The sequence below is a fragment of the Oenanthe melanoleuca genome, chromosome 6 (assembly GCF_029582105.1).
Source record: "Oenanthe melanoleuca isolate GR-GAL-2019-014 chromosome 6, OMel1.0, whole genome shotgun sequence".
In the NCBI taxonomy this organism is placed as follows: Eukaryota; Metazoa; Chordata; class Aves; order Passeriformes; family Muscicapidae; genus Oenanthe; species Oenanthe melanoleuca.
In genome coordinates this window covers 1,448,122-1,474,815 of record NC_079340.1, presented here as the reverse complement: position 1 = coordinate 1,474,815, position 26,694 = coordinate 1,448,122, and the positions used below count along the sequence as shown (strand labels likewise).

The 26,694-nt window shown below is 43.6% G+C and overlaps 1 protein-coding gene across 2 annotated transcripts in view; it reads right to left on the bottom strand.

The window, feature by feature from the left end:
• PCDH15 (protocadherin related 15) overlaps positions 1–26,694 on the bottom strand; it is a 643,053-nt gene that overhangs the window by 81,047 nt on the left and 535,312 nt on the right. For both annotated transcript variants that reach the window (XM_056495514.1, XM_056495516.1), the window contains 4 exons: positions 19,854–19,982; positions 9,947–10,252; positions 8,781–9,005; positions 523–639 (listed from right to left, as the gene is read on the bottom strand). In XM_056495514.1, coding sequence (XP_056351489.1) covers positions 523–639; positions 8,781–9,005; positions 9,947–10,252; positions 19,854–19,982 — 777 coding nt within the window. The remainder of the gene's footprint in view (positions 1–522; positions 640–8,780; positions 9,006–9,946; positions 10,253–19,853; positions 19,983–26,694) is intronic.

Genomic DNA, 26,694 nt, shown 5'->3' with positions numbered 1-26,694 from the left:
AGGCAATGAGTCAGAAGTGTGTGCCCAGGGCTTCAGCAGCAGAGAAAAACAGGGACAAAAATAAACTTTATCCCCAAAACAACTCTGGGGTTCAAATATTGCCTGTGGAATGTGCAGCTGGTGAGATCTGCAGTCCCACATCAATCTGGGATGGCTCAGCTGGGAAGTGCACATCAAAGAGTGACAACCTCACAAAACTGTGCTCTCTTTCCTCTTGAACTACCCCAAAGACAGGCACAGCACCCCTTCCTGCCTATTGCTCTCATTCTCTGAAGCTGGATAAAGAGCTTTCCTAAAGGCTCCCTGACAGACAGGAGCTGCAGCATTGATCTTCCAGCTCCAGGAGGCAGCCTTGGAAATGCAGCCTCTGTCCTGAACAGCAGAGCCAGGCTGACGTGAAACAAAGGCAGGAGTTACTCCTCTGTGAAGCTCCTCATAGTCTGAGTCAATGGGAGAGTGGGGGCACTTTGGAGGGTTTGTTTCCTCCCTCTTGGGTGTGGAATGTGAACAGCTGTTCCTTACCGGGGGATCCTGATCCTCAGCCGAGACCGTGGTGATAACAGTGCCCTTGACTGCATCAGGAGCAACCATTCCCCTGTAGAGCTTCTGGCTGAACACTGGAGAGTAATCGTTCATATCCTGCAGAAAACAGAATTCAGAGCTCAGTCCTGCAGTTCCAGCAAAATTCCAGGTGCATTCACAAATGTTTTTGTTGAGTCTCTCCCTCCCTCTGTAGGGATTGTCATTCCCAGGCTCTCCCAATTCTATTACCCCTAAACAAAATGAGGGGGGATGGTGCTGAAGATTCACCAAAAAATGGATGTGGGACTGCTCTGCAGAAGGGAATTCTGCAGGAAAACAGCTCCACAAAAGAATAGAGCAGAGAATTTCACACCACCTTCTTCTGTGGCAGCAGGTTCAGCTGATTTTCCAAAAGGAAGGAGCTGCTCTGGCTTGATGGTGTTTGTTACCTCTAATATCCAATAAATTAAGGGGAAGTAAAATATCCTTTGTAAGACAAAAGGGCATTTGCACAAATTTTTGTGCCTGAGATAGGCAAGGATATATAATTATATTTATATATTTGCATGTACACATAAACATATCTTAAATATCTTGCAGAGTCACCCAGAGTTGCTTCTCTTTGTGTGGAGATGAAAAATAAACTCTGGCTTTTATTTTTCCTTTCATAAAACAAGATGTCTACAAAAACACTTTTTCCAATTAAAGTTTATTCTCCTCTAGAAAGTCTTTTGGTTTGTGGCATATTCAAATCAGACCAGTCTGTCACTCATTTCATGCTGTGTGTCATTAACTGGGGTGTGTCACTTGGAGGGTGTCCCTGCCCATGGCAGGGGTGGAAGGAGATGGGCTTTAATGTCCTTTCCAACACCAACCATTCCATGATTCTCTGGGATACTGGAGGCAGAGATTTGAATCCAAGGAGTGCTTTTCCCAGAGCAGTGAAGGAGGAGGAAGAGGGGGTTTAACACCCAGGTATTAAATATTTACATCTTTAACTTAGTGGGGCACAAGCAAGAAAGGCCCCTTGGTGTCCCCATAAACTAAAAAACCATGAATGTTCCTGTGCACAGTGACATTCCCAAGGCTGTTTTCTGCTGGGAATGCTGCACTGCAGGGATTTTTCCCCTGCTCTAGCTGTTTGGCCTGTCCCCACCTTTGGGGGGCACCTGGGTTAGTATCAGTGCATTACAGAAAGTGACTGGCTTAATGAGTTTTAAATTACATATTGATTTCCTCCTTAGTGCCTTCCTCCCCTCCTGCTTTGTTTCTCCTCCTTGGCATTCCCAGATGACAGTCTCACTTCCCAACATTTTTGTTCAGCGTTTTCACACTCCTTGCAGACAGGGCAGTGTTTGATTCTTAGCAATCTTTTTCCTAAATAAAAGCCCTGTGTGAGTCTTGGGAATGAGCAGTGTCCTGCTCAGAGAATCAGGAATGTGGTGGGGGAGTGGGATCCTGCACATGCCAAGGGTGACAGCTGAGCTGGCATCAAGAAACCCCTTCATAGGTCTCAGCCTGTTTTTGAAAAATGTGAATTCTCAAGAACACTAAAATTAAACCATCTCTCCCAAACTGTGCTTTCTTTGTGCTTCATCCTTATCTTTGTGCAGGGGAGGGATGTCAGGATCCTGTAGTGCTTTTGTGCAGCCCCATGGGAGCAAGGAGGAACAAAACCAACAAAAAGTGGTAGATAAAGAGTATCTATGGTAGGGAGACAGCTTTGGGGGTGTTATACTTTGCCTTTGACTCTGTTTTGTAAATAAATCTGTACAAAAATAGAATAAATCTGTAGCCAGATAAGCAGTGACACAAAGGCTGGTTTGTAGTTATCTGTAAATACGTGGCTGTTATTACCTTACTGTCAAAATAGGCAGCCCAGGTATTTGAAAGTGAGAAATATGGATAATCCTTTACCCAGATTTCCCATTTCTGTATTTTGGAGCATGTCTGATCATTGACAGGAAACCTGGATTTGAGTTAATGGCAGACAGGATTTATGTGGCTGGAGGAGTGAACTGGGGAAGGTTTTAAAATGCTGCAGTTTGGCCCCACTTGTGGGATTACACCTCAGATTTAAAAGGTGATTTCATGACTCCTTACTACCACTTTGTGGGGGGGTTTACTGTCCCATTCCTGAACCTGTGCTTGGGGATTGCACTCATGTGCTGCATCCACTTCTGTGCAAGGGTTAGAGGTGTTTTAAGAAACCATCCTTATCTGTATTCCATCCTCAGGGTTGCTTTGTGCCCAAAAATCACTAGATTCTTTTTGTGGCTCTGCTCCTACCAAGGTTTCTACTCAACTCTGTCTAAGTGGAAATCAATATTGCCTTGCTATGAAACCCATGTCTGAGCTAATAAATGCATATCAGGCCTTTACAGCCACTTTGCAGTCTGTTGCTTTGTATGACAAGTGCAATAAATAGGAAAAAAAAAAAAGTATTTTTAGAGCCATCTCCTCTTCCACTCATGTTGAATGTCCAATCCCACAAAGGGAAAGAGTGAAGAGGTTTCCTTCAGAGCACAGCATGGGAATCCCCCAAACTTCCCACAGCTCCAGTTGTGGATCTGCAGTTTTCTGCTGTTGTTTTGTTTTGAACATCTGCCACTTCAGTCTGTGTGCACATTCCCAGAGCTGGTGGCTCTGGGAATGCTTCCTCCAAGTGTTTGATAGTTACCTGCTGTCTGGGAGCTTGCAGGGGAGCATTTAACTTTCCTGGAATTGTGAAACTCCTTTCCAGGGAAAGCAAAGGAGTGGTTTGGTATCACTGTACTTGAAAATTCCTATTCCTCTGGTGAAACCTTTAACCACAGAAAGTTCTCACTCAACACCTGATTCCAAAAACATAACTCCAAGATATTTTATTGCTAAAAATACAGAATGGAAATTCCATAAGACTACAAGATGTCATAGCCTTAAGAACATTCATAGCCATGAAAAACCTAGAGGAGCCTCCCCCAGACCACACCACCTGCCCTGGGGCCAGGATCCCATTTTAGTCCTTCCCCAGGGATGCCAAAGGATTCAATATGCATTTTACACATGATAATCTAAAAAAATACATTTTAGAGCTCTTCAGAAACAACATCCCTGGATGTGAAGTGACACAGACAGAGGGGAAACAACTGAAAATACGAGCTTTGACTTCAGAAAACAATTTGCTCAGAGGGGAGTTTATTTTTCTGCCTGAAAATTAAAATGTTATTCAACTCTAATTCCTTTATGGGAAGATTATCTCTGCCTTTCCTTAAATGTGTCCCATGCCATGAGGCCCTGGCACAGGGTGCCCAGAGCAGCTGTGGCTGCCCCTGGATCCCTGGCAGTGTCCAAGGCCAGGCTGGATGGGGCTTGGAGCAGCCTGGGACAGTGGGAGGTGTCCCTGCCCATGGCAGGGAGTGGAACTAGTCCTTTCCAACCCAAACCAGTCTGGGATTCCATGCAATACCTGATTTCACCAGACACTGGAATATCAAGGACTTCAAATCCCTTCCCATCTTCACATATTCTCTTGGCCTCTCATAATGAACAGACCTTAGCAGCACCAAGTTCAAACCCTTGTGATGATGCTGATATGGCCAAAGCAGCCCCTTGAATTTTGTCTGAGTGGGTGCAGAGCTGCTTTACACAGGGCTTTGTCTGAAGCTGCACAGAACAGGGCCTTGCTCACATAGCACAACTGGATCTCTTTCCCATTTAGTGCTCAGAAAGCCCTAAAGTAGCTCATCCTGTAATTAAGGGATAATATTCATGATGGAATACACAAGGCACTAAATTACTGGCAGATGATTGAACTGATCAGTTGAGATGGAAGGAAAGAAAGAAATCTGTTTACCAGCACTGGAGCCCAACCCCAGGCCACTTATTCCATTAGTGTCACCATAAATGAGAAATATTTTGGAGGCAATCCAGCTGATTTTTTTTTTAACCTTCCTGTAAGTTTTCTGATGCTGCTCTGTTCTTTACATGGGAAAAGATATTCACTGAGTGGCTCTTCCTGTTGCCCAGGATCCCACTGGCCTCCCTGGGCCCAGGACACTCTGCTGGCTCAGGGACAGCTCAGTGTCCCCAGGATCCCCAGGACACTCTGCTGGCTCAGGGGACAGCTCGGTGTCCCCAGGATCCCCAGGACACTCTGCTGGCTCAGGGACAGCTCGGTGTCCCCAGGATCCCCAGGACACTCTGCTGGCTCAGGGACAGCTCGGTGTCCCCAGGATCCCCAGGACACTCTGCTGGCTCAGGGACAGCTCGGTGTCCCCAGGATCCCCAGGACACTCTGCTGTTCCCCAGGTCCTTTCCCTCCAGCAGAGCCCCCCCCCAGCCTGTTCTCCCCAGTCATTGATGAACAATTTAGACAATCCTGGGTCCAGTACTGAGCCCTGGTGACACCCCCAGTGACAGCCACCAACCACACCCTGTGCCACTGATCACAGCCCCTGTGATCAGCCAGTTCTCAGTCACCTCACCACCCCCTCATCCTCATTTTTTTGGCATTATTAGAACTAGAACCCTCTGGTTTTAGCTATTCTTGTTGTTCTCTCACTTTGAATCCTTCACCTAAGACAATGGCTTTGTTCCACTACACAGTGTCCTTGAAAAATTCCAAAGCAAACCAATCCCCAGCTCAGAAGGAGGAGAAAAGCATTTCTACAAACAAGAAAGAGGGAAAATAATACAAAAATAATGCTGGTAATAATAAGAGGAGGACACAGCACAAAGCATGCAGAGACCTTACAGGCCCCATGATACAGAAATTCTCATTATTTGTGTTCAGGAATGCATTACTCAAGAGCAACTGTTTCTGTTAACAAACCCTATTACCACAGCAGCTGCTTCCAAATGCTAAATCCTAATAATTTGAACTGCAAGGCTTTTGCTTTTTCCAGTACTGGGAATCATCTGGATAGTGAGGGGATGTGTGTGGGTACAACAAGAAGTAAAACCAACTCAGCCCTCCCAAACACCCCGTGCCTTCTTGCAGCTTCAGGGGAAAAGTTAAGAAAGCAGCAAAAGGAATCTGAGAACAGGGAAAAGAGAAAAATCTTGGTCTGTTTGAGGTGATGGTAAGAAATCAGTGCCAATTAGACTATTCTTCCTTGGAAATATTTGAATGGATGCAACAATTATCATTCTATGACTCCCTGAGAGTTGGGTGGGGATCAGGTTCTTCTCCCAGGGAACAACGACAGGACAGAAGGAAACAACTTCAAGCTGTGCCAAGGGAGGTTCAGGTTGGGTATCAGGAAAGATTTCTTCACCCAAAGGGTGGCCAGATTTTAGAAGGGGCTTCCCAGGGCAGAGGTGGGGTTACAATTCCTGGCAGTGCTCAGAAGATGTGTGGATGTGGCATCTGGGGACACAGTTTAGTGGTGCAGGGTTAATGGTTTCACTCAGCCATCTCAGAGGTCATTTCCAACTAAATGAGTCTATGAATTCATTGATTTACCTCTGGCTTTCTCTGCCAAAGGAGTCCTAGGACATCCTTACAATGCAAGGAGCCTTTGGCTGCAGCAGAGGCAAATCACTTGTTTCATCTCACCATGAGGCTGGAGATGAAGTTATTCCTCCTGCAGTGAAAGCCCTGCTCTGCAATCTGTGCCTTGACCTAGTTCAGGGCAGGTTAATACAAACTATTTGTAACTTGTCATGCCAAGGGCTCAGAGTCCAAAGAACAGCCCAGTGTGCATCCCCCTCCTGCAGCCACAGGGAGCAGGGGGCTCTGGGGGTGCTCATTCTGCTGGATATCACACAAATGATGGACGACACCATCAGGAATCCATAGCTGCTTAACAGAATTCCATTACCCAGGAAAAATTACAGTGCTTGAAGTGAAGAGCTGGGCTGGGAGAAATGACAAATGTGAGCAGAGCAGAGGGAGCCCCAGAGGGCTGGAGACCTCAGTAATAACACAAATAAAGTTTTGAGGGTTGGAGGGGCTGGATCTGTGATGGTGACATGAGCTTGGCCCCAGCACTGCCTCTGTTTCCCTCTAGCTCAATTTTGTATTCTTATGTTGGGGACTGTGGGGCATCTGCACTTGCTTTAGTTCCTGTTTGGGCTCTCAAACCCTGTAATAAAGTAATTACTTAAAGCCCAGCCTCTAAATAAAAGAAAGCTGAGGAACTGCTCAGAGGAAGCACATCCAGTTCCTGCAGCAGGAGCAGAGGATGCTGAGTGGGAGGGAAGGGGTGGCCTGTTCTTGTTCTCACTTGGTTTCAAGACTCTGCACCCTGCTCCAGCTGCTCTGACTCTTGGATCAGGTGTCCTGAGGATCCTTCCCATCTCAAACAGGAGCAGCACACAGTTCTGCCTTCACCCTCTACCCTCTCCCCCCATCCCTGTGAATTTTATATCTGGGAACTTCATCTTTAAGCTCAGATAAACCATCCAGACACCTCTTGTAACCAGGGTTCAAAATATCTGTCACCTGAACATAAAACCCACTAATGACAGCTGCCCAACACATTGAGATACTAAATCTGTTTTTTCCACAAGTCCTCCTCCATTCTCTCAAGTGCCACTCAAAATTCCCCTGTCCTTGCTCTCACTCCAGGCTGGAACCTAAGCACCACCTTCATCCTAGCGCTTAAATAATATTTGTTTATATCCCTTGATCTGTTGCAAAACTCAGCCTGTCACTGACTATGAAAACACTCACCTTAAATTGGATTTATTTTCTTTCTCACTTATCTTGTCCTCCTTCCCAGGCCCTGTTCTGCCCCCAGCCAAACACTTTTCACTCCAAAATTGTTACTTCTGGCTGCAGCCTGGTATTCCAGCCTCTCCAAAGCATCATCACGCTCCCATTTTGTTGCTCATGTGTGGGAAGAGTTTCCAGGAGAGCATTTCCAGAGATCCTATTGATCTCTGCCTTAAATTCCCTATTTCTTTGAGAGGGCACAAGCTTCTGGTACAGATACCACTAAGCTGAACTGTAATTTTCCCTGACATTAATTAATACAATCAACCACACAATCAAACAGACAATGGCTTCTCTACACAATCCTACCTGAAAACCTTTCAAAAACCCCAACAAGTCCACTCAAACCAACCCAAACTATTATTTCAAAAATTCAGTGTGCTGGGAAAAGGTTTATTTTAGGAGAAAAATTGAGGTTTGAGCAACTTGCCCTGTAAAAGTCCAACAGAAGAAGCTCAGGGAATGATGGAAAAGCTACTTCCCATGAATGATGTGGAATGTGCTGGGGAAAAGCACAGATTAGTTGGGAACAGGTGACCTGCACCTCACACTGAGACATTTTGCAGACAAAGAGACATCATAGAAGTGTTCTGGCATTGTCACCAGAGCTAATAATGGGAGACATTTACTGTCCTAAAAGAATTGTGAGCTCAGTAGAGACTGACACACAGAATTACTTAAAACCACGTGGCAATTCAAGCACCTGCAGCTCCAGAACAGGCTGAACTCCAGACTGCCAAACACTTTTCACAGACACATTTAAACTGAACATTTCTGAGCCATTGCTTTTGGTCCTGCTACAATTTTTGCTCCTTTACTAAAATCTGAGCAATTAAAGTCTCTTCTCTTCCACAGTTCACAAAACTCAAGCAACTGCTCAAAAGGACTGACAGAACTGCACCTTTGGGAATGCCAGGGGTAGGATTAAGGCATCTGAGCTCTCCTCTCCTCTTGGACACAGGCAAAGGAAGATTGGGAAGTGCTGCTGTCCCAGCTACAAACACTTCATTTGTGGATCATTCCCAGATACCAGCATCCCTTTATTCCTGGGAGGGCCCCTGAAACCCTGAGGTGAGGCTGTAACTCACTGCAGTTCACGGTGCAAGACACTAAATCAGGCTGTTCCTTTGCAGAGCTGGATTTTTCAGCAGCAGAATCTGGAATCCGAGACGTGCTGTGCCACACCAGCACTCAATACACCCCAGTGGGCCTTAAAATTACAATTTGTGGGCTGAAAAGTGATAGTGTCACTTTTTGCAAACAATTCCATGAGGGGTTTATTTCAGTCTTTTAGGGATTCTAAAGGACAAAATGTTTGTGTCAGGTGTTCTCTGATTTCATAAATCCAGGATTTACCTATGTAATTGCACATGGGAAAATATTTGCAGCTGTTACAAAGTGTGTGTTTAACTGAACAAACTGCTGGCAGAGTAAGACTCATACAAGTGAGGTGCAGGAGAGCAGGGAGTCCTGGTGTTTCCTAAGGACACCTTCATGGGGATGGGATATTCTGGCACGATGGGAGAGGATGCTGCTGGCTGAGGAGCGACCCCTTTACCTTGACCCTGACGGTGACAGTAGCCAGCCCGGGAGGCATCGTGCCCTTGCTGTCAAAGGCTTCCACGAGGAAGGTGAAGGTTGCCTCTGTGTCAGAGAAGGATTCATAATCCAAGGATTTCCGGAGTGACAGCTCTCCTGTGTGCTTGTTCAGGGAAAAGTACTGCCGGGCTTCCTCAGTGCGGATCTGATAGTTCACATCAGCACCCAGGTCCACGTCCTTGGCCTGCAGGGAACACAGGGACATCAAACACAATCCATTCTCACAAAATATCCCTCTGGGATTCAAAGGGAGAACTGTTGCAAACATCCTGAGTTTAGTTGTGTTGCTGGAATTGTATTCAATGCGCACAGACACGAGGCATGAAATTTACTGAAAGTTCAAACTATGGGAAATGACAACAGTGTTCTGGGGAAATGGCAGTGGAACCTGAATCTCATCTTAGTTCTTCTCCCTGGGCACCTGCTACTGGCCACTGCCAAGATCACAGAATTCCAGGATGGTTTGGGTTAGAATGAACCTCAAAGGCCATCCAGTGCCACCCCTGCCATGGGCAGGGACAGCTTCCACTATCCCAGGCTGCTCCAAGCCCCATCCAGCCTGGCCTTGGGCACTGCCAGGGATCCACAGCTTCTGTGGGCACCCTGTGACAGCCTATCACCACCCTTCCAGGGAACAATTCCTTCCTAACATCTCATTTTTATCTTTCCTCCTTTAGCTTAAATCTCTTCCCCTTGGCCTATCTCTGTCTGCCTGTGTAGACAGTGGCAGAGTAGGTTTTGCTGTTTCATTGTTTGTTTTTATTAATCACTATTATTTCTTAAATAACCTTATCTTTAAAGGGTTTTTTTGGTACCAGGCTAAAGAGCAAGTGTTTTTCAGAATCACAGAATCATGGAATCCCAGAATGGTTTGGGTTGAAAGGGATATCAAAGCCCAACCATGGGCAGGACACCTTCCACTGTCCCAGGCTGCTCCAAGCCCCATCCAACCTGGCCTTGGACACTTCCAGGGATCCAGGGGCAGCCACAGCTGCTCTGGGCAAAAAACCTTGCCCCATGCTCCAGTTCACAGTCTTTTCTTGCAGTCTCACTGCCAAGTTAAAGAAGAACCCTGAACATTGCAGAACAAACACACACACACCTTCACTCGCTGACCTCCCTTACCTCCAGCTGCAGGAAGACAGTTCCTGGTGGGAGATTCTCTGGCACACAGACCGTGTAGGAGGCGTTGGTGAACACGGGGCTGTTGTCATCAATATCCAGCACCTTGATGGCCAAAGTGATAGTGGAGCGCCGGGGATCCACAGCCCCGTCTGTGGCCTCCACGATGAGCTCGTAGGAATCCCTCAGCTCCCTGTTCAGCTTCACGGCCGTGTAAATGCTGCCGTTGGACGTGATCCGGAAAAGGTTCCTGAAGTTTGCCAGACTGTAATGGACCTGCCCATTCACCCCAGCATCTGCATCTGTGGCCTGAAGAGACAGCAGGAAAACCACGGATTAACGCACGAACTGGAAAATCTCCGAGGAGAGAAATCTGGTGAGGCGGGGAAGGATTCTGCCCAATCTGTCGTGTCCAGGAGGGCTTGTCTGGGGCAGCCAAAGCTCTCTCTGACCTTTGACTGAGGATAAAACATCCCACAGAAACAAAGGGCTCCATTCCCAGCGACAGAAGGCAGGCTAACTGAATCCCAGCTGGATTTCTTCAGCAGCAAAGGCACAGCTAGCTCAGCCTTGCAAACTTTTGACAGGACAAGAGGACACAGCCTGAAGTTGTGCCAGGGGAGGCTCAGCTTGGACAGCAGGAGGAATTTCTGCATGGAAAGGGTGCTCAGGCCTTGGCAGGGGCTGCCCAGGGAGCTTTGGAGTGCCCATCCCTGGAGGTGTCCAAGGAAGGGCTGGAGGTGGCACTCAGGGCTCTGGGCTGGGGATCAGGCACAGGCTGGATTCAATCCTGCAACTTTTTCCAACCTAAATGATTCTGGGATTCTACCCTGTGACTCCCCAAACTTCAACAGAAGATGAATTTAGTACTTGTGAAGCCAAGCCTTCAGATAATTCTAATGCTGAAGAATCCTCAGGATTGGGTGGTGTCTGAGAGGAATTTTTATTTAACACTGATGTATCGTTTCATTGCTTCCCAAATCCTTATGGAATATGAATTTAGATGAAGGATGGATGCAGACAGACAGAAGGGACACATCAGTTAGAAAGTTTCTTTCCACTTAACACATTTGTCACACTCAGTGATGTTTTCATTGCTGCTCTCTGAAGAACTACTTAAATTTCTCTTTGTTCATCCTGTTGTTCAAACCCAAACATTATCATATTTCATCCTCATTCTCCTGTGCTCAGAAGAGGCTGGTGATTGCCACAGAAAACCATCTTGATTTCTTTAGTTGGGATCTTTATTCTCACATACTGAACCAAGACTTAGATTTCAGTGTCAGCCAAATAATTCTTGTTATCACATAATTAAAGGGATGGACAAAATTAATAGGTTTTCATAGAGCTCTCAGGTTGAAATGCTGACCTGTTATTTTGCCTCCTCTTAATTAAATTAGGGCATGATGAACAATGTTAAGCAAATTAAACAAAAGGGCATTCTGTGAGCAAGGTATTCTCATTTATTTGCCTTCATGAATGACATCTGTGAAGATCATAAGAGATTTGCATGTTTTGTTTTCAGAAGAGTTGCCGGGAATGCTTAATTCTGGTGATGGTGTTTGCTGTAAGGCTTGGTAATGAAACTATTTATCCTGCTAGAAATCAATTAAAAGTTAATTAAAATTGCTGTTAAGGAAAAAAAAAATTGTGTTTCTTCCCTGCATTACACCCATAGGCTAAGGTGGACTTGCTACAGCTTCATTCTGACTGGTCCATAGGTAAGTAGCATCCTTCTAATCCACACCTGTCAGCTGGATTTGCCTAATTTCCAATCAATTCAATTTCCTCTGTAGGAATAACAGATCTAAACAACAAAAAAAATCCCAAACCAAAACAAGCAAACCAAAAAACCCCATAGGAATCTCCATGAGTAATCTGAAATATGCTTATAAATTGGAAACAGTGACAAAAATTCTCATGAGACATGAGAGTTTTGTATCAGGTTAGTTTGGAAGGATGTTTTAGAATAGATAAAGTTCTTGTTTAGGAAAGGAAATTAAAATTACATTCAAATGAATGGCAGGCTTTGCAACTGGGTTCCTAAAAACATAATTATGAATGTTGGGAACTCATTTGTGCACACCCTTAGGCAGAAACACCTTTGCCACATCCTGCAGGACTGGTTTGATTCACAAAATTCCAGGATCCCTCCCAGCCCATGGAGCCCAAGCTGTGCCCAGTGCCCACCTTGTCCCCAGCCCAGAGCCCTGAGTGCCACCTCCAGCCCTTCCTTGGACACCTCCAGGGATGGGCACTCCAAAGCTCCCTGGGCAGCCCCTGCCAAGGCCTGAGCACCCTTTCCATGGAGATGCCAGATGAGCCCAGGATACACATCCTGGTGTTTATCCAGAGTCAGGAAAAATGTGTCCATCCAAAGGGACAGAGCAAGTACTGCTGTTATTCTGGTGACTCCTCAGATCTCCAGGATGACTCTTATTTCCATCTCTAATTCATGAAGTACTGTACACGATAAAACAAACCTGGAAACATGGGACTATAAATGACATTCCCAGAAAATACATCCCACATTTATTAGAGATGCCATCACCTACAAGGTGAATGTCTTTACCTCATGTGGTAAATGTAGATTTGTGCTACCAGCTCTGCTTCCACATTACCAGGAAACCCTCAGAAATATAAACCAACAGTGTTCCAGAGTAATAAATTATCTCCCTCCATCTCAAACAGCAGGAAAACACAGTTCTGGGAGAACAGAATGACTAAGACACCTCTGAAGGATCATTAACTCTGAGATGTAATGACAAGGGCTTGATTGTCAACAATATTCATTATATCATTATCATCTTTTGCAAAAGAAACCTCCTAGTATACCCTCAGCTCTTGCTCATGATGGTGAGAGGATTTAGGCAGGTTAATTGAGGATTTGTGCCTGGAATGTTGGAGCAGGAAAACAGCCAAACAAGGTTGTTATTCTACTTGTCTCCAAATCAGAGCCAGCACAGTGAGTATCCCCCTTTCCTGCAGGCTTAAACATTTCTTAGGGACCACTCAGCCACAAAAACAGCTTCTTTCAGTTTAAATTTCTCTTCTTCAGGAGGAAAAGTTCCCCACAGTCCCTACCCAAGCCAACCAAACTCCTGATTTTGGACAATACCCCCAGCAAACTCCACAGCTCAAAGTAGGAATTGTGCTGGAGGATCCAAATGATGCTGTTGGTGAGAATTATTGTTCTCATGGCAAATAAAATGATTTTTTTATTACTAGGGGTTTAATAGGTTTATTATTGAGGGTTTAATGGGTTTATTACTCTGGGCTGGAAGTATTCCCAAGCCCCTCATTTGTGACAAACAGCAAATCAAGTGTGGGTGGGAGTGTTAGATTGGATTTTGTACTTGTTTTGCAGGGAGACTACAGTTTGTGCCCACAGGACAAAATTAACATCTCCCAGATGCAGTCAGAGGCCACAAATATCTGAAATGTGCCTGACCTCTTGGTCATAAACCAAATATTTATAAGTATTTTAAGGAGGGAACATCAGTCATCCATAAAAGTTTGGACTTTCCTTCTTTCTTAAAGTTCTGAAAGGCTTTTCCTCTCTTGTTGCTTCTTGGCTGCTTTTATAAGCCTTTCACTTTTTAAATTTTCTTAGAGGGATGGAGCTCCTTAGCTGGGAGGAAAGGCTGGGAGAACTGGGATTGTTCAGCCTGGGGAAGAGAAGCTTTGGGTGACCTAATTTTGACCTTACAGTGCCTGAAGGAGCTACAGAAGAGATGGAGAGACTCTTTACAAGGGATGGAGGGACAGGACACAGGGAATGGCTTCCCACTGCCAGAGGGCAGGGATGGATGGGATATTGGGAAGGAATTGCAATTTCAAGGCAAGCTCTACTTCTTTTTAGACCAAAGTGCACACACATCCTTTGGAAAAATCCTGCAGGTTTTGTGGCTATTCTCTAGGAATTTCAGCATCCTGCTGAATACCCAGGTCATGGCAGCTTATTCTTCACTCTACTCAGAGCAGGATAAAGGAAACACCCTGTAAATTTTCAAATACTGCCATATTTTTAGGCATTAGACAAGCCAGAAGAACCCTGGATGCTCTCCATGGTTTTCCACGGTCTGTGCTAAGTCCAATGCACCTGGAGGGTTAATTTCAAAACCAATTAAATGTGATTCCAAACAAAGCTGTGCATTAAGAGCAGTTAAACCCTAAGAGCAGATATAAATGAAAATAAATGAAAATCCAAAAAGCTCCTGGCTGCAAACCCATCACTGGATGGGCTGGTGAACCTCCTACATGAGTTAATCACATTTTAATGCTCCACAGCTTCAGCCAGCCCAGCTTTCTCTAGGCTGGCACACAACAAAATCCTAACCTTGGAAACTTGGTTGTCCTTGAAGGAGGATTAAAAATTTGGGGTTTTGATGAGTGTGTTCTTTGGCAATGATATGATCAAGGGAGTAAACCAGTGCATTTGCACACTAGAAAAAACTAAAACACCAAAAAGCCCTGGTAAAACAAAAACTTTCTAAATTACAGATGGAATATACTGTTTAAAATCTCCACATTTAGCTGGGCTCCCAGATATTTTTCTAATATCAGTCCAATTTTAAGTTGTTTTTGGAATTTCTCTTGACATTGGCTTAAAAGGGACCTTAAAGCCCATCCAGTGCCACCTCTGCCATGGGCAGGGACACCTTCCACTATCCCAGTGTGCTCCCAGCTCCATCCAACCTGACCTTGGACACTTCCAGGGGTGGAAATCAGGCAGCAAAATCCTGAAAGGGCATGAATCAGAGACATTAAGTCACTGATTCAGAAGATTTAGTTTGGCATCAAGCTGAAAGAAATAACAGAGCTTAAAGGCATCCCAAAATATAAAGTGTCAGTGGACAAAAACAAGATTTCCTTTCTTTTCCAAGAACTTGGACTCTCAACAGTCAATTGCCATGAATGTGCTGTTTACAAATATCAATATTTCCACTGCACTAAAGCAAAAATAGTATTTGGAGGGCAAATGAATGCACAAATATAATAAATATTTGGAACAGGGAAGACAAGAGCACAGCTTTTGAAATCCCTTTCACTTAACAGGCCAGTTCTAGGTGGCAAGGAGCTTTTTTAACCTCTTCCATCTGTGCCCAAGCTGACCTAAATTCAAGGAACAGTGGAAAAAGATGAGCCAGTGCTGCCAAATATCCTCCAGGAATTCCTGGTGCCAGCAGGAAGAGGTAATTCTGTCTAACACTGATGATCTGGAATGGAAATAAATAGCCCAAACCTATGACCCCATCTCTTTCCCCTGATGCCACAGTTTTGGACTTGAGACATCAATCTTGTTTTAAGAGGAATTTGCCTGTTAACAAACAAGAAAATCCAACTAGAAACACATGAAATTCTTTCTGTGACAAGCACCTCCACAAGGATCTTGAGTTATTAAAGTCCTTTCTACCCTTCCTGGGGACAAATTTCTTAATAAACTAAAGGAAATGATACTGCCAAGGTTCTCCCCCAGTGATCTTCCACCACTTATAAGAAACTAAGTCTGAACTTTCTCTGCTTGGAGTTCACCTGCCACATTCTGATTCTCTGATTTTGGGGTCTGATTAGCTTTTTTTATGGATCCTGACTCTCAAATCCCAGCTTCTCCTGTTGGTTTTACATCTATTCACCTATGAGATGAATTCAAACTGCATTGTTAGGCACTGGGTCATGCAGTGAGCAGGAGTCCTGGACTCACTCTGGGTTTGAGATTTACTTCAGAGCCTGTGATTTTACTCTTCCCCAAAGGCTTAAGTCCTTTCCTCCCTGAATTGTCCTCTCCTGCCATTAAATTCCCTTTTTTCCTGGCCTTGTCCTATCTCTTCCACCTCTAATTTTAATTCCTCTTCCTCCTGGATTCTCCTCTCCTGACATTAAATCCCCTTTTTTCCTGGTCTTCTCCTTTTCCCTCCACCTCTAATTTTCCTTCAAGTTGTCTTAAAGTCCAGGAAATTTGGGAATTTAATTTCAGGAGCCTGTGTTTTTAACACAGACAAGGTGTAATCTGCAGTGCAGGTTTTGGGAAATCACAGCCTTCACACCAAAAACAATGGAGTGGGGATTTAGGAAAACTCAGATTCCTTACCAGATTTTTCCACAAGATATTGTAATGTAATAAAATAATAGAGTCACAGATGCTTTGGGATGGAAAGGACTTTAAAGCTCATCCCATCCCAACCATTTCATGCACATGGGCAATAATTCTTCACCAGCATTTTGAGGAATTTTCCTGCTTGTAGAAATACAGAATGAGCTGCTTGAGAGATCTCTGAGAGGTCATTTAGTCCAACACAACAAGCTTTACCCAACAGCCGTGAAATTTAAATCAGGCCTTAGATCCAGGGTTTATCAGCTTATGAATTTATTAAATAAAAATAGGAGCCTGTAAGAATTCATTGATACCCCCAAACAGAAAGCTCTGTTGGGAAATAATTACATTTCATCAGCATTCAGGAGGTCTAGTACAGTACAACCAAAAAAATCCCCCCAAGCTTTCCCATCTTTTCCAGTAGGAAGAGTAGATCCATCCTAAAAAAACACTTTCTTAAAGCATTTCTTTTGTAACTTAAAACCAAGCAGGTGACAGAGGTACCACACACCCTGCAAACTGCTCTCATTACTGGAATTAATTTATCCTTTAATTTATTTAGGGAAGATCCAAGTGCCAGTGATACTTGAGCACATAATTCTTTATCCCCATTTTCCATCTCATTTCCTTTCCTATCACTATCTTTCCTTGATAGCAACACATTCATGCTGGAGTTTTCAAACAGTGCTGATCAATGACACCAAAATATCCAACAATAAATGAATTATGGGGTTGGGTGGAAGAATCTGGATATAAATAAAACTCCACATGAATAATAACTTCAGTCAAAGGATGTCTCCTCTCCAGGGCCCCATCAGCATTTTATTTAAACCCAGACTGCTTTTTTTAGAGCCTGCAACAAACTGCAGGGGACTGTCTTCCCTGCCCAAGGGTGTGAACATGCCTGCAGATCAATATATTGATCTCTTTCCTAAGTGTCATTCCATCTCTCTCCCCTCCCATGCCCCTGTGATTGATTGAAGTGCAGAGCACAAAGCAGATCATCCTGATGCCCCATCTCCAGCTGCTTTAGACTGCAAGAAAGTGCCTGAATTTCACTCTCCAGTTTCCAGTTGGAGTTTCTGGATTCCTGGGGGCCCTTTGTGGAGACTTCCACACAGCAGTTGTGCTCCTGCCTTGCTGGGGGATCCCCAGGATCAGAGGGGGAAGGAGCAGCAGGAAATCCAATCCACCTCTGGCTGCCACAATTTAGAGAACACAGTGTGAAATAAAAGGATTGGAAACACATCTGCTCCACTGGCAGCATTATCCTGTCTGGCTTTTGTTCTTTTAATCTTCAGCAGGCTCCTGGAATGCCCACAGGCAGCACTCCCATGCCAGTGCCTCCAGCTGCTCCAGCTGGCAGCAGAGCTGCCAGAGAGGGAGAGCACTTCCAAGTGTGGGCATTGCCTGCCTGCATGGATAAACACTCCAAACCCTCCCTCTGCCACAGGAAACCTCTCACTGCCTTCCTGCTACACCTCCTTGGGAAACCACCCCCCACATAGTATCAAAATCCCTTTGGGAACCCATTTGAAAGTCCAGCTTTCCCAGGAAAACAAAGCATGGCATGGAAATCTCTTGTCTCTGGCAGGAGTTATTCCTGGGAGTGCTCAGATAGATTGATCCCCCAAATTGCTCAGAATCCCCATCCCTGGAAGTATCCAGGGCCAGCCTGGGTAGGCTTGGAGCAAGCTGAGGTGGTGGAAGGCATCCCTGCCCCTGGCAGGTCTGGAATGGGATGAGATTTATGATCCCTCCCAAAACCCCTCTGGAATTCTGACACTGAGCCCAGGCACCCAATCCTGAGACCAAAGCTCCTGAGCCAAAAATCCTGAGAGATCAAAGTGCTTGAGCACCTTTTCCATGTCCTTCCTCACCAGCTTCTCTTCTCCCATGAGCAGCAGGGTCAGATCTTGAGTTTTAAGGTAAAAATCTCTTGCTAATTTTTTTTCCCCACATAAAATGCAAGGTGGCATTCAAAATGGAAAGGGACACCAAAAAATCTGTCTTTTTATTTAAAATCCTCTGTATGAATGCTTGCTCTGGCAGATTTTAGATTTCTGTTTGAAGTGAGTAAAAAGATTTCTGAAAAGCAGCTTTGTTAATCAATTCTTGGTAGGGAAAACACACGACACTATAAGGATTTCTTCTTTTGCCAGTCTATTACCACCTAAATTAGCCCTTTAAGTACATTTTATCCACATTAAATCTTCCATACAAAATCTATTCCCATAGCTGCTGTGGTTTTACCTACAGTGAAGCACAACACACCAAAAGCTAGTTCAGCTTTTAAGGAATATCCTCAAACAACACAGCTACACCCAAACTCTCATCACCATTATTTCAGTAACCTCACTGGAGACAGAAAAAAAACTCCAAATGCCCCAATTTCTCTTTTCTGTACCACAGAGTGGCATTTCCAATGGATATCTCTGTATCAATTTGCAGTTCTGAACATGAGACAGGAGAAATAAACCCAGTATTTGGGCTATAAAGAAAAAGCTCTCTCCATCCAGGGATAACCAGGACAGGAAATGACAGAAGCAGTTTCTGTCACTCCAAGTAGGAATAAACTATCCCAAGGCTTCAATAAATATTTTCATTTCCACACAACTTAGAAATTGCACTAATTTAGAAGCCAGAGAGCCTCTTGTGGCAATAACTTGTTGTATTTTACAATTCTGTCACAGCTAAAAATAGAGGCAAGCTTGTGTTTGAGAAGGTGATTGAGCCTTGAGGGCCCCCAGCAAAACACAAAATGGATTTGAAGGATATTTGGGACTGATTGGAAATGTTCCACCTGTGCCTTTTAGGATGCAAAATGAAAAACAGCCACACAGGAAGGTAATGACAAAAAACAGAGCAATAATTTAGAGATTTATCAAAACTGAATTAATTGCACTGAGGGATCCTAACTTTATCCATTATCCAAGACTAGCTCTGATTTCTTATTAAATAATATAAGGATGGGAAGGAAGGTGATTATTATGGATGTTTGGGTTCCCATGGTACCCAAATGTCCTGTTTTTCTAAGCTTCTACTTAAGGAGCTCCCATTTTCTCTTGATATGGTTGCTGCTGTAAAAATAAAAAAAGGTATATTTTCCACCTAAGTTCCAGAAAAATTCTTCCTAATTCCTCTTTTACCTACAGCTCCTGCTGGATCCAGCCTCAGTGCAGCAGTTAAATTCAACTTCTGGGTTGAAAAACCCTCTAATTAATATTTTCTTCCTTCCCTTGAGACAGGAAAAACAAACATTAAAAAAAAAAAAGTGATGTTTTCTTCAAGAGACTGAACCTTCATCCAGAAGACCCCCATGTGTCATAAAAAATTTACAGCTTCAAACCCTCAAATTAACACTATCCCCTATTTTTATGCCAGGTCAGCATTTATTTCACTAAAGGGTGAAACTGATTTTTCCCTTAATGGCCTTGAAATTTCCTCCAGGCATGACAATTTCAAACACCCTGGTGTCATTTCCTCAGCATGCTGAAATTCTATCTCAAAACAAATCATTTAAAAATGTGGCAACACTGTTTTAACCCTGCAAATCTGTTATAGTGGAATGTCCTAAAACCAAGCATTTTAATCTGCTATTTTTAAGTGACAAAGCATTTTCAGTATTTAGCACAGAGAAGAAAACAATCCCAATGTTTTAAAGCCCCAAAATGTGACTTTGTAGGCACAGATGGAGAGTTTGCATTTCAACTGAAGATATTTGGATGGGTTTTTGTCCAAGACACAATTATTTTGTGCTCTTTCCTCACTGCCTGGACAGCTTGGGTAATAAAACAAACAATTTTAATGACTTACCCTTACTTGACCAACAAAAGCATTGGCTTCCTCTTCCTGCACAGACAGGTTTTTGGGGAGAAACATGTCAAAAACTGGTCCATTGTCATTGACATCTGTCACCACTATATTGACAGTAGCAGTCGAAGTCTAGGCAGAAAAAGAACATTTTAAGGATATATTCTTTATTTTACAGCTTCCAAGGTGCCAACCCTTATTAGACAGAATCATAGGTCAGCAGATTATCAATTTTTTAAACATTTTTTTGTGAAAAGGGAAGCATTTCAAGAGGTTATTGTGGATTTTTAGAAGACAAAACAAGCTCAAGACTGACTCATATATTAGAGATGCATGATAAATATCAGGTATCTTTTCCTTTTTATACAGTGTTTGAAGGATTTAAGGAGCTTTTGTTGTGAGTGGAGGGAAAAATCTGTTAATATCAAAATTTGCAGAATGTGAAAAGGAAATTAGTGATTTATCAAACAAAATATGCCACAGTGATGATTAACTAAGCTGAGGAAGTGGCTTAGTTAATCCTCAGTCATCCTGTGTTATCCTCCTGCATCATCCTTCCCCACCCCACCCTGATGTTCTATTTTGCAACCCAATTTTAACATCCCAGGGGGTGGGAAGAGTAGAATTAACCCATATTTAATATAAAATGTCAACAAAATATGTCTGTGCTACCTATAGAAATTTTCTCTCCCAGTCAAAAAGGTGGAAAGGTGTTGGCTTGAGTCACATTCCTTTTCTCTGCTCCCACAGACTGAGAGCTCCAGACCAAACCCCCACATTGCTGTATTTAATAAATTATTGTGTTCAGCATATTGAACCCCAAACAAAAGTCTGAATGGAGACTTGCATCTTCTGGTGCTCTGCTGGTGTTGGAGTCAGGCTCTTCCCAGTCCAGATCCAGCTGGTGTGGTTTCAGTGTCCCAAGAGCTCCCCATATCTACATAAAATTATACTTAAAAAAATTCAAAAACCCAGAGGATTTTGAACCAAGCCAGCACGAGGTGCTCCCAGACTGGCAGCTTCTGTTTACTGAGCCCCAGTTACTTGCTGAGTATTCCTGAAACTGCCATTCCCACATTCCACTTCTAAAAGGAAAATGCACTTTCCACCTTCTTCTCCATGCAAAAGCCACTCCAGAATGTTTGCTCTGCTGTGATGCACACTGAATGTAAATCAGCTTCTCCAAAAGTAACACATCTCCATGAAATTCAGGGAGATGAACTGAGGCAACACAGTGTTTAGTAACAATGGCCTAAGGCAGGAATTCCCATTTGGAAAAGATTTCTTTTCATTCCAGATAATTTTCACGGGCTGTGGTTGATCATCTGCAGCATTTCTTCTATTTGAGAGGATTGTATAAGGAGGAAGACAGAGAGGAAGGAAAAAGTGTTTGGAATTTTTTCCCAACTCTTGCCTAAGGATTTTCAGCATTTTTCACATTCCTGGCCATTCTTTACTCATCCTAAGCACCCTCCCTGTCAGCAAACACCCCCAGGCCAGTGCTCCACTTGTCATATTTAAATTTTCACTTCTTAATTTAAAAGGCAAGATTTTTGCAAAGAAACAATATTTTGCAAGGGAAAAAAAAAACCACCTTATGGGGATGTCAAATAGTAGAATTAGTTTGGAAAATTTTATCAAATGCTCCTCACCCTAAACTTGCAAGTGTATTAAAATAAGATCCTGTCATACCAACATTTCAAGTAATTCCTGTTCTTATATGAGTCACAGTTTAGAAGATTATCAGATGTGAATGAATTCAGAATTCATACTAAGACCAATATTTCAAATTATCTTCCTTTTTTTATTACTCACAATTTAGCAAATGACCAAAAGTGAGAGAAATCACAAGGAGCATTCAAAGCAGACTCTGGGTTAGCAGCAAACCCCTGGGTTCTCCTCCTAAAAATCAGTAACACTCAAACTGAGAAAGAAAATGGGAGTACTTCAAAATCTCCCTATTTCACCCAAATGCAGCAAACATTTGTTATCTCACTATTATCTCAGCAATGCCCACCTTTGGCTCTTACTGGGACTCACCTGTGTGTCTTTGAGAGCAGCTCTTCTCTCATTAACACCAGAAAGGGCTGTGATCAAAGATTATTAACCAAATGTTTTTAGACCCCCATTAGATGGCTCCAAAGACTTATTGAAGCTCCCAGCCTCAGACTGATATGCTGTGCTGAAAAAGCACTTATTTGACAACCAGAATGAATTACAGGGGCTTCTCCAGAACTGCAGCACGGAGCAGGACTGGGAACAACATCATCATCCCTGCAGGGAACCATGAAAAAGTCAGAAGACACTAAAATCCCACTGACTAAATAACCATTTCCCGTGTTCAGGGATAAACCAGAACCTCTTTTCAGACTGACACTGGATCAGAAAATAAGGAAGGATGGGGAGGCCCTGGCACAGGGTGCCCAGAGCAGCTGTGGCTGCCCCTGGATCCCTGGCAGTGTCCAAAGGTTTTAAGGTCACATAAAAATCATGGAATCACAGTTTGTGTTGGAAAGAACCTTAAAGCCCATCCAGTGCCACCCCTGCCATGGGCAGGAACACCTTCCACTATCCCAGGCTGCTCCAAGCCCCATCCAGCCTGGCCTTGGGCACTGCCAGGGATCCAGGGGCAGCCACAGCTGCTCTGGGCACCCTGTGCCAGGGCCTGCCCACCCTCCCAGGGAACAATTCCTGCCCAATATCCCATCCATCCCTGCCCTCTGCCAGTGGGAATCCATTCCCTGTGTCCATACCCTTGGGAAGAGTCTCTCTCCATCTTTCCTGGAAAATGAATTCACAAATTTCTCAAAGAATTATGGAAAGTTGCCGAGTTTTTTGGAGGATGCCAAAAGAGGCATAGAAACAACAAAAAGAATAAATATTTAAAAACCACTACAATTCTTTAAAAAAGTAATTCCCTAAAATAATGAGAGACCCCTAATACACAACCATTTTTTCAGGGATATTCCTCATGCAAATCCAACACAGGAAGGTTTGAAAACTGCTTTGCCTGGTTAAAGATGAGGCTTTACTACAACAGAAGCATCAAGCAGGGTTTGGGAATCCTAAAGCTATTCTTGGAAATTCAACCAGTGAAAAAATCATCTCAGCCTCATATCAAGCATTTCCTATTCATTACTGGAGAAACCCTGCTTACTTCTCTTTTGTAATGAACATCAATAAAAGATTCACAGCAGCAATTTATATCTTTTTTAGGGGCCCTCAAATAGTTCTTACATAGATAATTCTTCCCTAAGCAATAATTGTAAAATTTACATTGCCTGCACAAATCCTAAGAATGCCAGGCCCTGATAAATGTTATGGATGATAAATCTGAAGGAAATTCCACTTTGTTCTTATTTTATTTGTACCCTGTCATTTAAATTGAAGCTGGGAATTGATGAGAGCATTCTATGCCTTGGAGAGAAAACATTCTTGGCTCTGATGTTGAGCAAGTTTATTAATTTGGACAAATTCTTAGACAAACCTGTCATATTGAGAGATAATTAGTTTGCAAATAATACAGTTGGAGGTAAAGCCTTTATTTGATCAAAAAAGAAATGGCAAATAATTCTACTGATCTCCATATCAGGATTTATTGATATTCATCTCAAGAAAACTATATTTGAGTGGTGATAAAAGTAACAATTTTATGATTCTATTTTCAGACCTTCTTTCCTCCCATGAGAAGTTTAAAAGAAGTATCTCCCAACCCTCTCCACCCCCCCGAGCTATAAAGAGGAAACTACAAGCTGGACTGCAAAGAAATTTTGGAGATAAGACCCTGAGGTGAAGGGGTAATTCTAGTAACAGGCAGTGTCTCTAATTACAGCTTGGAAAGAAAATAATTTGAGGAGAAGTTCTTTCAAGGAGGAAGATCAAATGGATCTGTGTATATTGTTCCCTTTCATATATTTAGGAATATTCCCTCTAGCTTCTTTCTTGCTGGATAATGGAACTCATGTGGACTAGAGACAGGAATAGCAGAAACAGCTACAGTTCCAAGGAGCAACAGAAAATTTACAGCAATTAAGGAATTCTCTGCATGCTAGTCAAGAAGTAAATCTTTGTTTAAATTACCTTGATTCAGGGCTACCTGTTTGCTTTAGGGAAGGGAATTAATTCAAGTGTCGTGGGAGACATTAGCTCTGAATTTTGAATGATCTTCTAAGACAGCCAAAATCCCCAAGTCTAACTTCCAGGATTTAATGCAAAACACAGAAATCACAGGATCCCAGACTGGTTTGGGTTGGAAGGGACCTTAAAACCATCCAGTGCCACCCCTGCCATGGGCAGGGACACCTTCCACTGTCCCAGGCTGCTCCAAGCCCCATCCAGCCTGGCCTTGGGCACTGCCAGGGATCCAGGGGCAGCCACAGCTGCTCTGGGCACCCTGTGCCAGGGCCTGCCCACCCTCCCAGGGAAGGAGATGAGGCTTCTTTAGATTCCCTCAGTTCTCTGTGGTTCCCACTACTTTTCAACTGTTGCTTCTTCCCATTACTTCCAAGAACAGCAGAGCTCTGCATCCAGTTTGATCCCTGCCTTCAGTGCCCAGAGCACTGGCTTCACTCTCAGATGCCTTCCCAAGGTGATGGTACCTCTGTATCCTCAGGAAATGTGGCCCCAAACCAGTCCTGGGCTCTGCAGGGGTTGTTTTTTCCTGAAGTGTTCATTGCAGAAGGAATGGGCAAAGTCAGACTAAAAGGGCAGATCTTGGATTCATGTCTTTGAGAGAAACTATCCCAGAGCCAGGTCTCCTGATCTTCCCTATCCAGTGAGTCTTGGGATATACCCTGAACATCTGGATGGATGACAGCTTCTCCTGGACTTCCAATGGAGTCTGGTGGCCTGATGGTTGAGTCTTCTAACACAAAAAAAAAAAAAAAGAATCTGAACCCTGCCAGTAATTTATGAGTACTCCAAAGTGACCATGGCCACAACACACCCTGGTGCTCCTTCAGACATGTTAAAAAGGAAGGTTGGAACTGGAGGGTTGGGAACATCCCCTGGATGACTGACAACTTTTAAGAACCTAATTCCTAATTCCCAAATGGATTTATAAACCAAACTGAGCTGATCTGCTTTGCCAGGCAGAAAATCCCATTTCTGAAGTGCTGGATGAATATTTTTAGGATGAGACATTAGCATTTGGAGGTTGGAATTCCTCTTATTTCACACAAGATAAACTAAGACAACAAAATGGAGCTCCTGTTTCATCTCTCTAAATCAACTGACACACACAAGCCAAAAATCAAGAGCACAGAAGTCTTTTTTCTTTTTCTGACAAAAGCCATGTATTCATTTCAAATTTCTCCCTCTGAAAGGTGAAGACAGGAATTCTTGCCTTGGAATTGCATCCAAACACACCCCAATTTGTGAACACAATTTGAGCTTGGAATGTGTTTTCTCCTTCACGTGCCACTTTGTCCATCTACAACTAAAAGCTCATTATTTGGGAAATAAAAGCATTTTGCTGCCTGCTAAATTAATGCATCCTTAATTGTTTGTTGTGTCAGACTGTTAATGGTGACAGGTCATGTTTTCCTGGGAAAACCCACAAGCATCTTAATGCTCCAGGTCATAACTCAGAACAGTAATAATTTGGGAAGCACAGCTGAGCATTTTAAACCATCAGGAGCATTCCAGGGCAGAGTAATGGAAAGGTGGCAGCCAGGCCACCCCTCTCCATGGAAAGCCATGGTGCTGGGTTGATTTTGATGGAATTAAGCAGTCCCCCAAAGTCAAATGGTGCCACCATGACTGTCACCACACCACATGAATCAGTTAAATCAACCCTGGGGCTTAGAAAGGAGAAATCTCAATTACTCCATGCCACAGCAGTCTTGTCAAACCTCTCTTAGGCCTTTTGGTAATGACACAGAAAAAGGAGCAAGAAAAAAAATCCAAAAACCTTCAAACTCCCCAAAAAATTCTGTGCGTCAGACCACAGACTTTCCAAATGCAAAAATAAGGTCAACAGACTTCATTGATGATGATGATGGGGGTTGGATATAGATTTCTCTAAAGACTATCAGGGATCAAAAGGAGAGCCAATACCACATTGCATCCTTGTACTGCTCCAATGGATTTTAGGGCAAGCACAGAGCCCTGGCCTGCCCTGGTGGCAGCTGTGGAGGAAGGAGGTCCAAGAAGAATCCAGAACTGGTGGGTTTGGAAAGGAAACAGCAAGATGTCTTCAACTGTAAGAGAGGGAATGACCTCGAGATGTTTAGCTTGGATATTAAGGAAAAATCCTTCACCAAAAGCATTGTGAAATACTGGAAAAGCTTCTCAGGAAGTGGGGGAGTCCTCACCCCTGGAACTGTGCAAGACAGGTGTGGATGTGGCACTTGAGGACATGGTAGTGGTGGAGCTGGTTGATGGCTGGATTTGATGATCCCAGAGGTCTTTTCCAACTTTAAGGATTCTGTGACATTCGTAACTATTGGGAAAGGCATCCAGAGGAAATGCTGCTCCCCAAAAGTGTGAGGCAGGGGCTGCTGAACCCCAAGCAGAAGCACAAGCTTGTGTAGGAAGTGTCCTGCTGTCCTCCAAATTCCTGGAGATACCAGAATGAAAAGAAAAATCTGTTTTACTGTGTCTCCCTGGGCCAAGGAAGATCCTGTCAGGGCTGGAGATGCCTGAGTCTTGCTTAGCTCCATGGAGAAAAATATCCCTGGTTTTATGAGAACAAGAGAGTCATCATGTTGAGACAGAAAGCTTTCAAAGCAGTCTGGGATAAATTTCTTCTTGAAAACATCAACAGTTTCCAAGCATAGCAACCTTTCTCAAATGAGGTATTCCAGGATTTTACACACTGTTATTTAAGAATTCATGAGCAGAA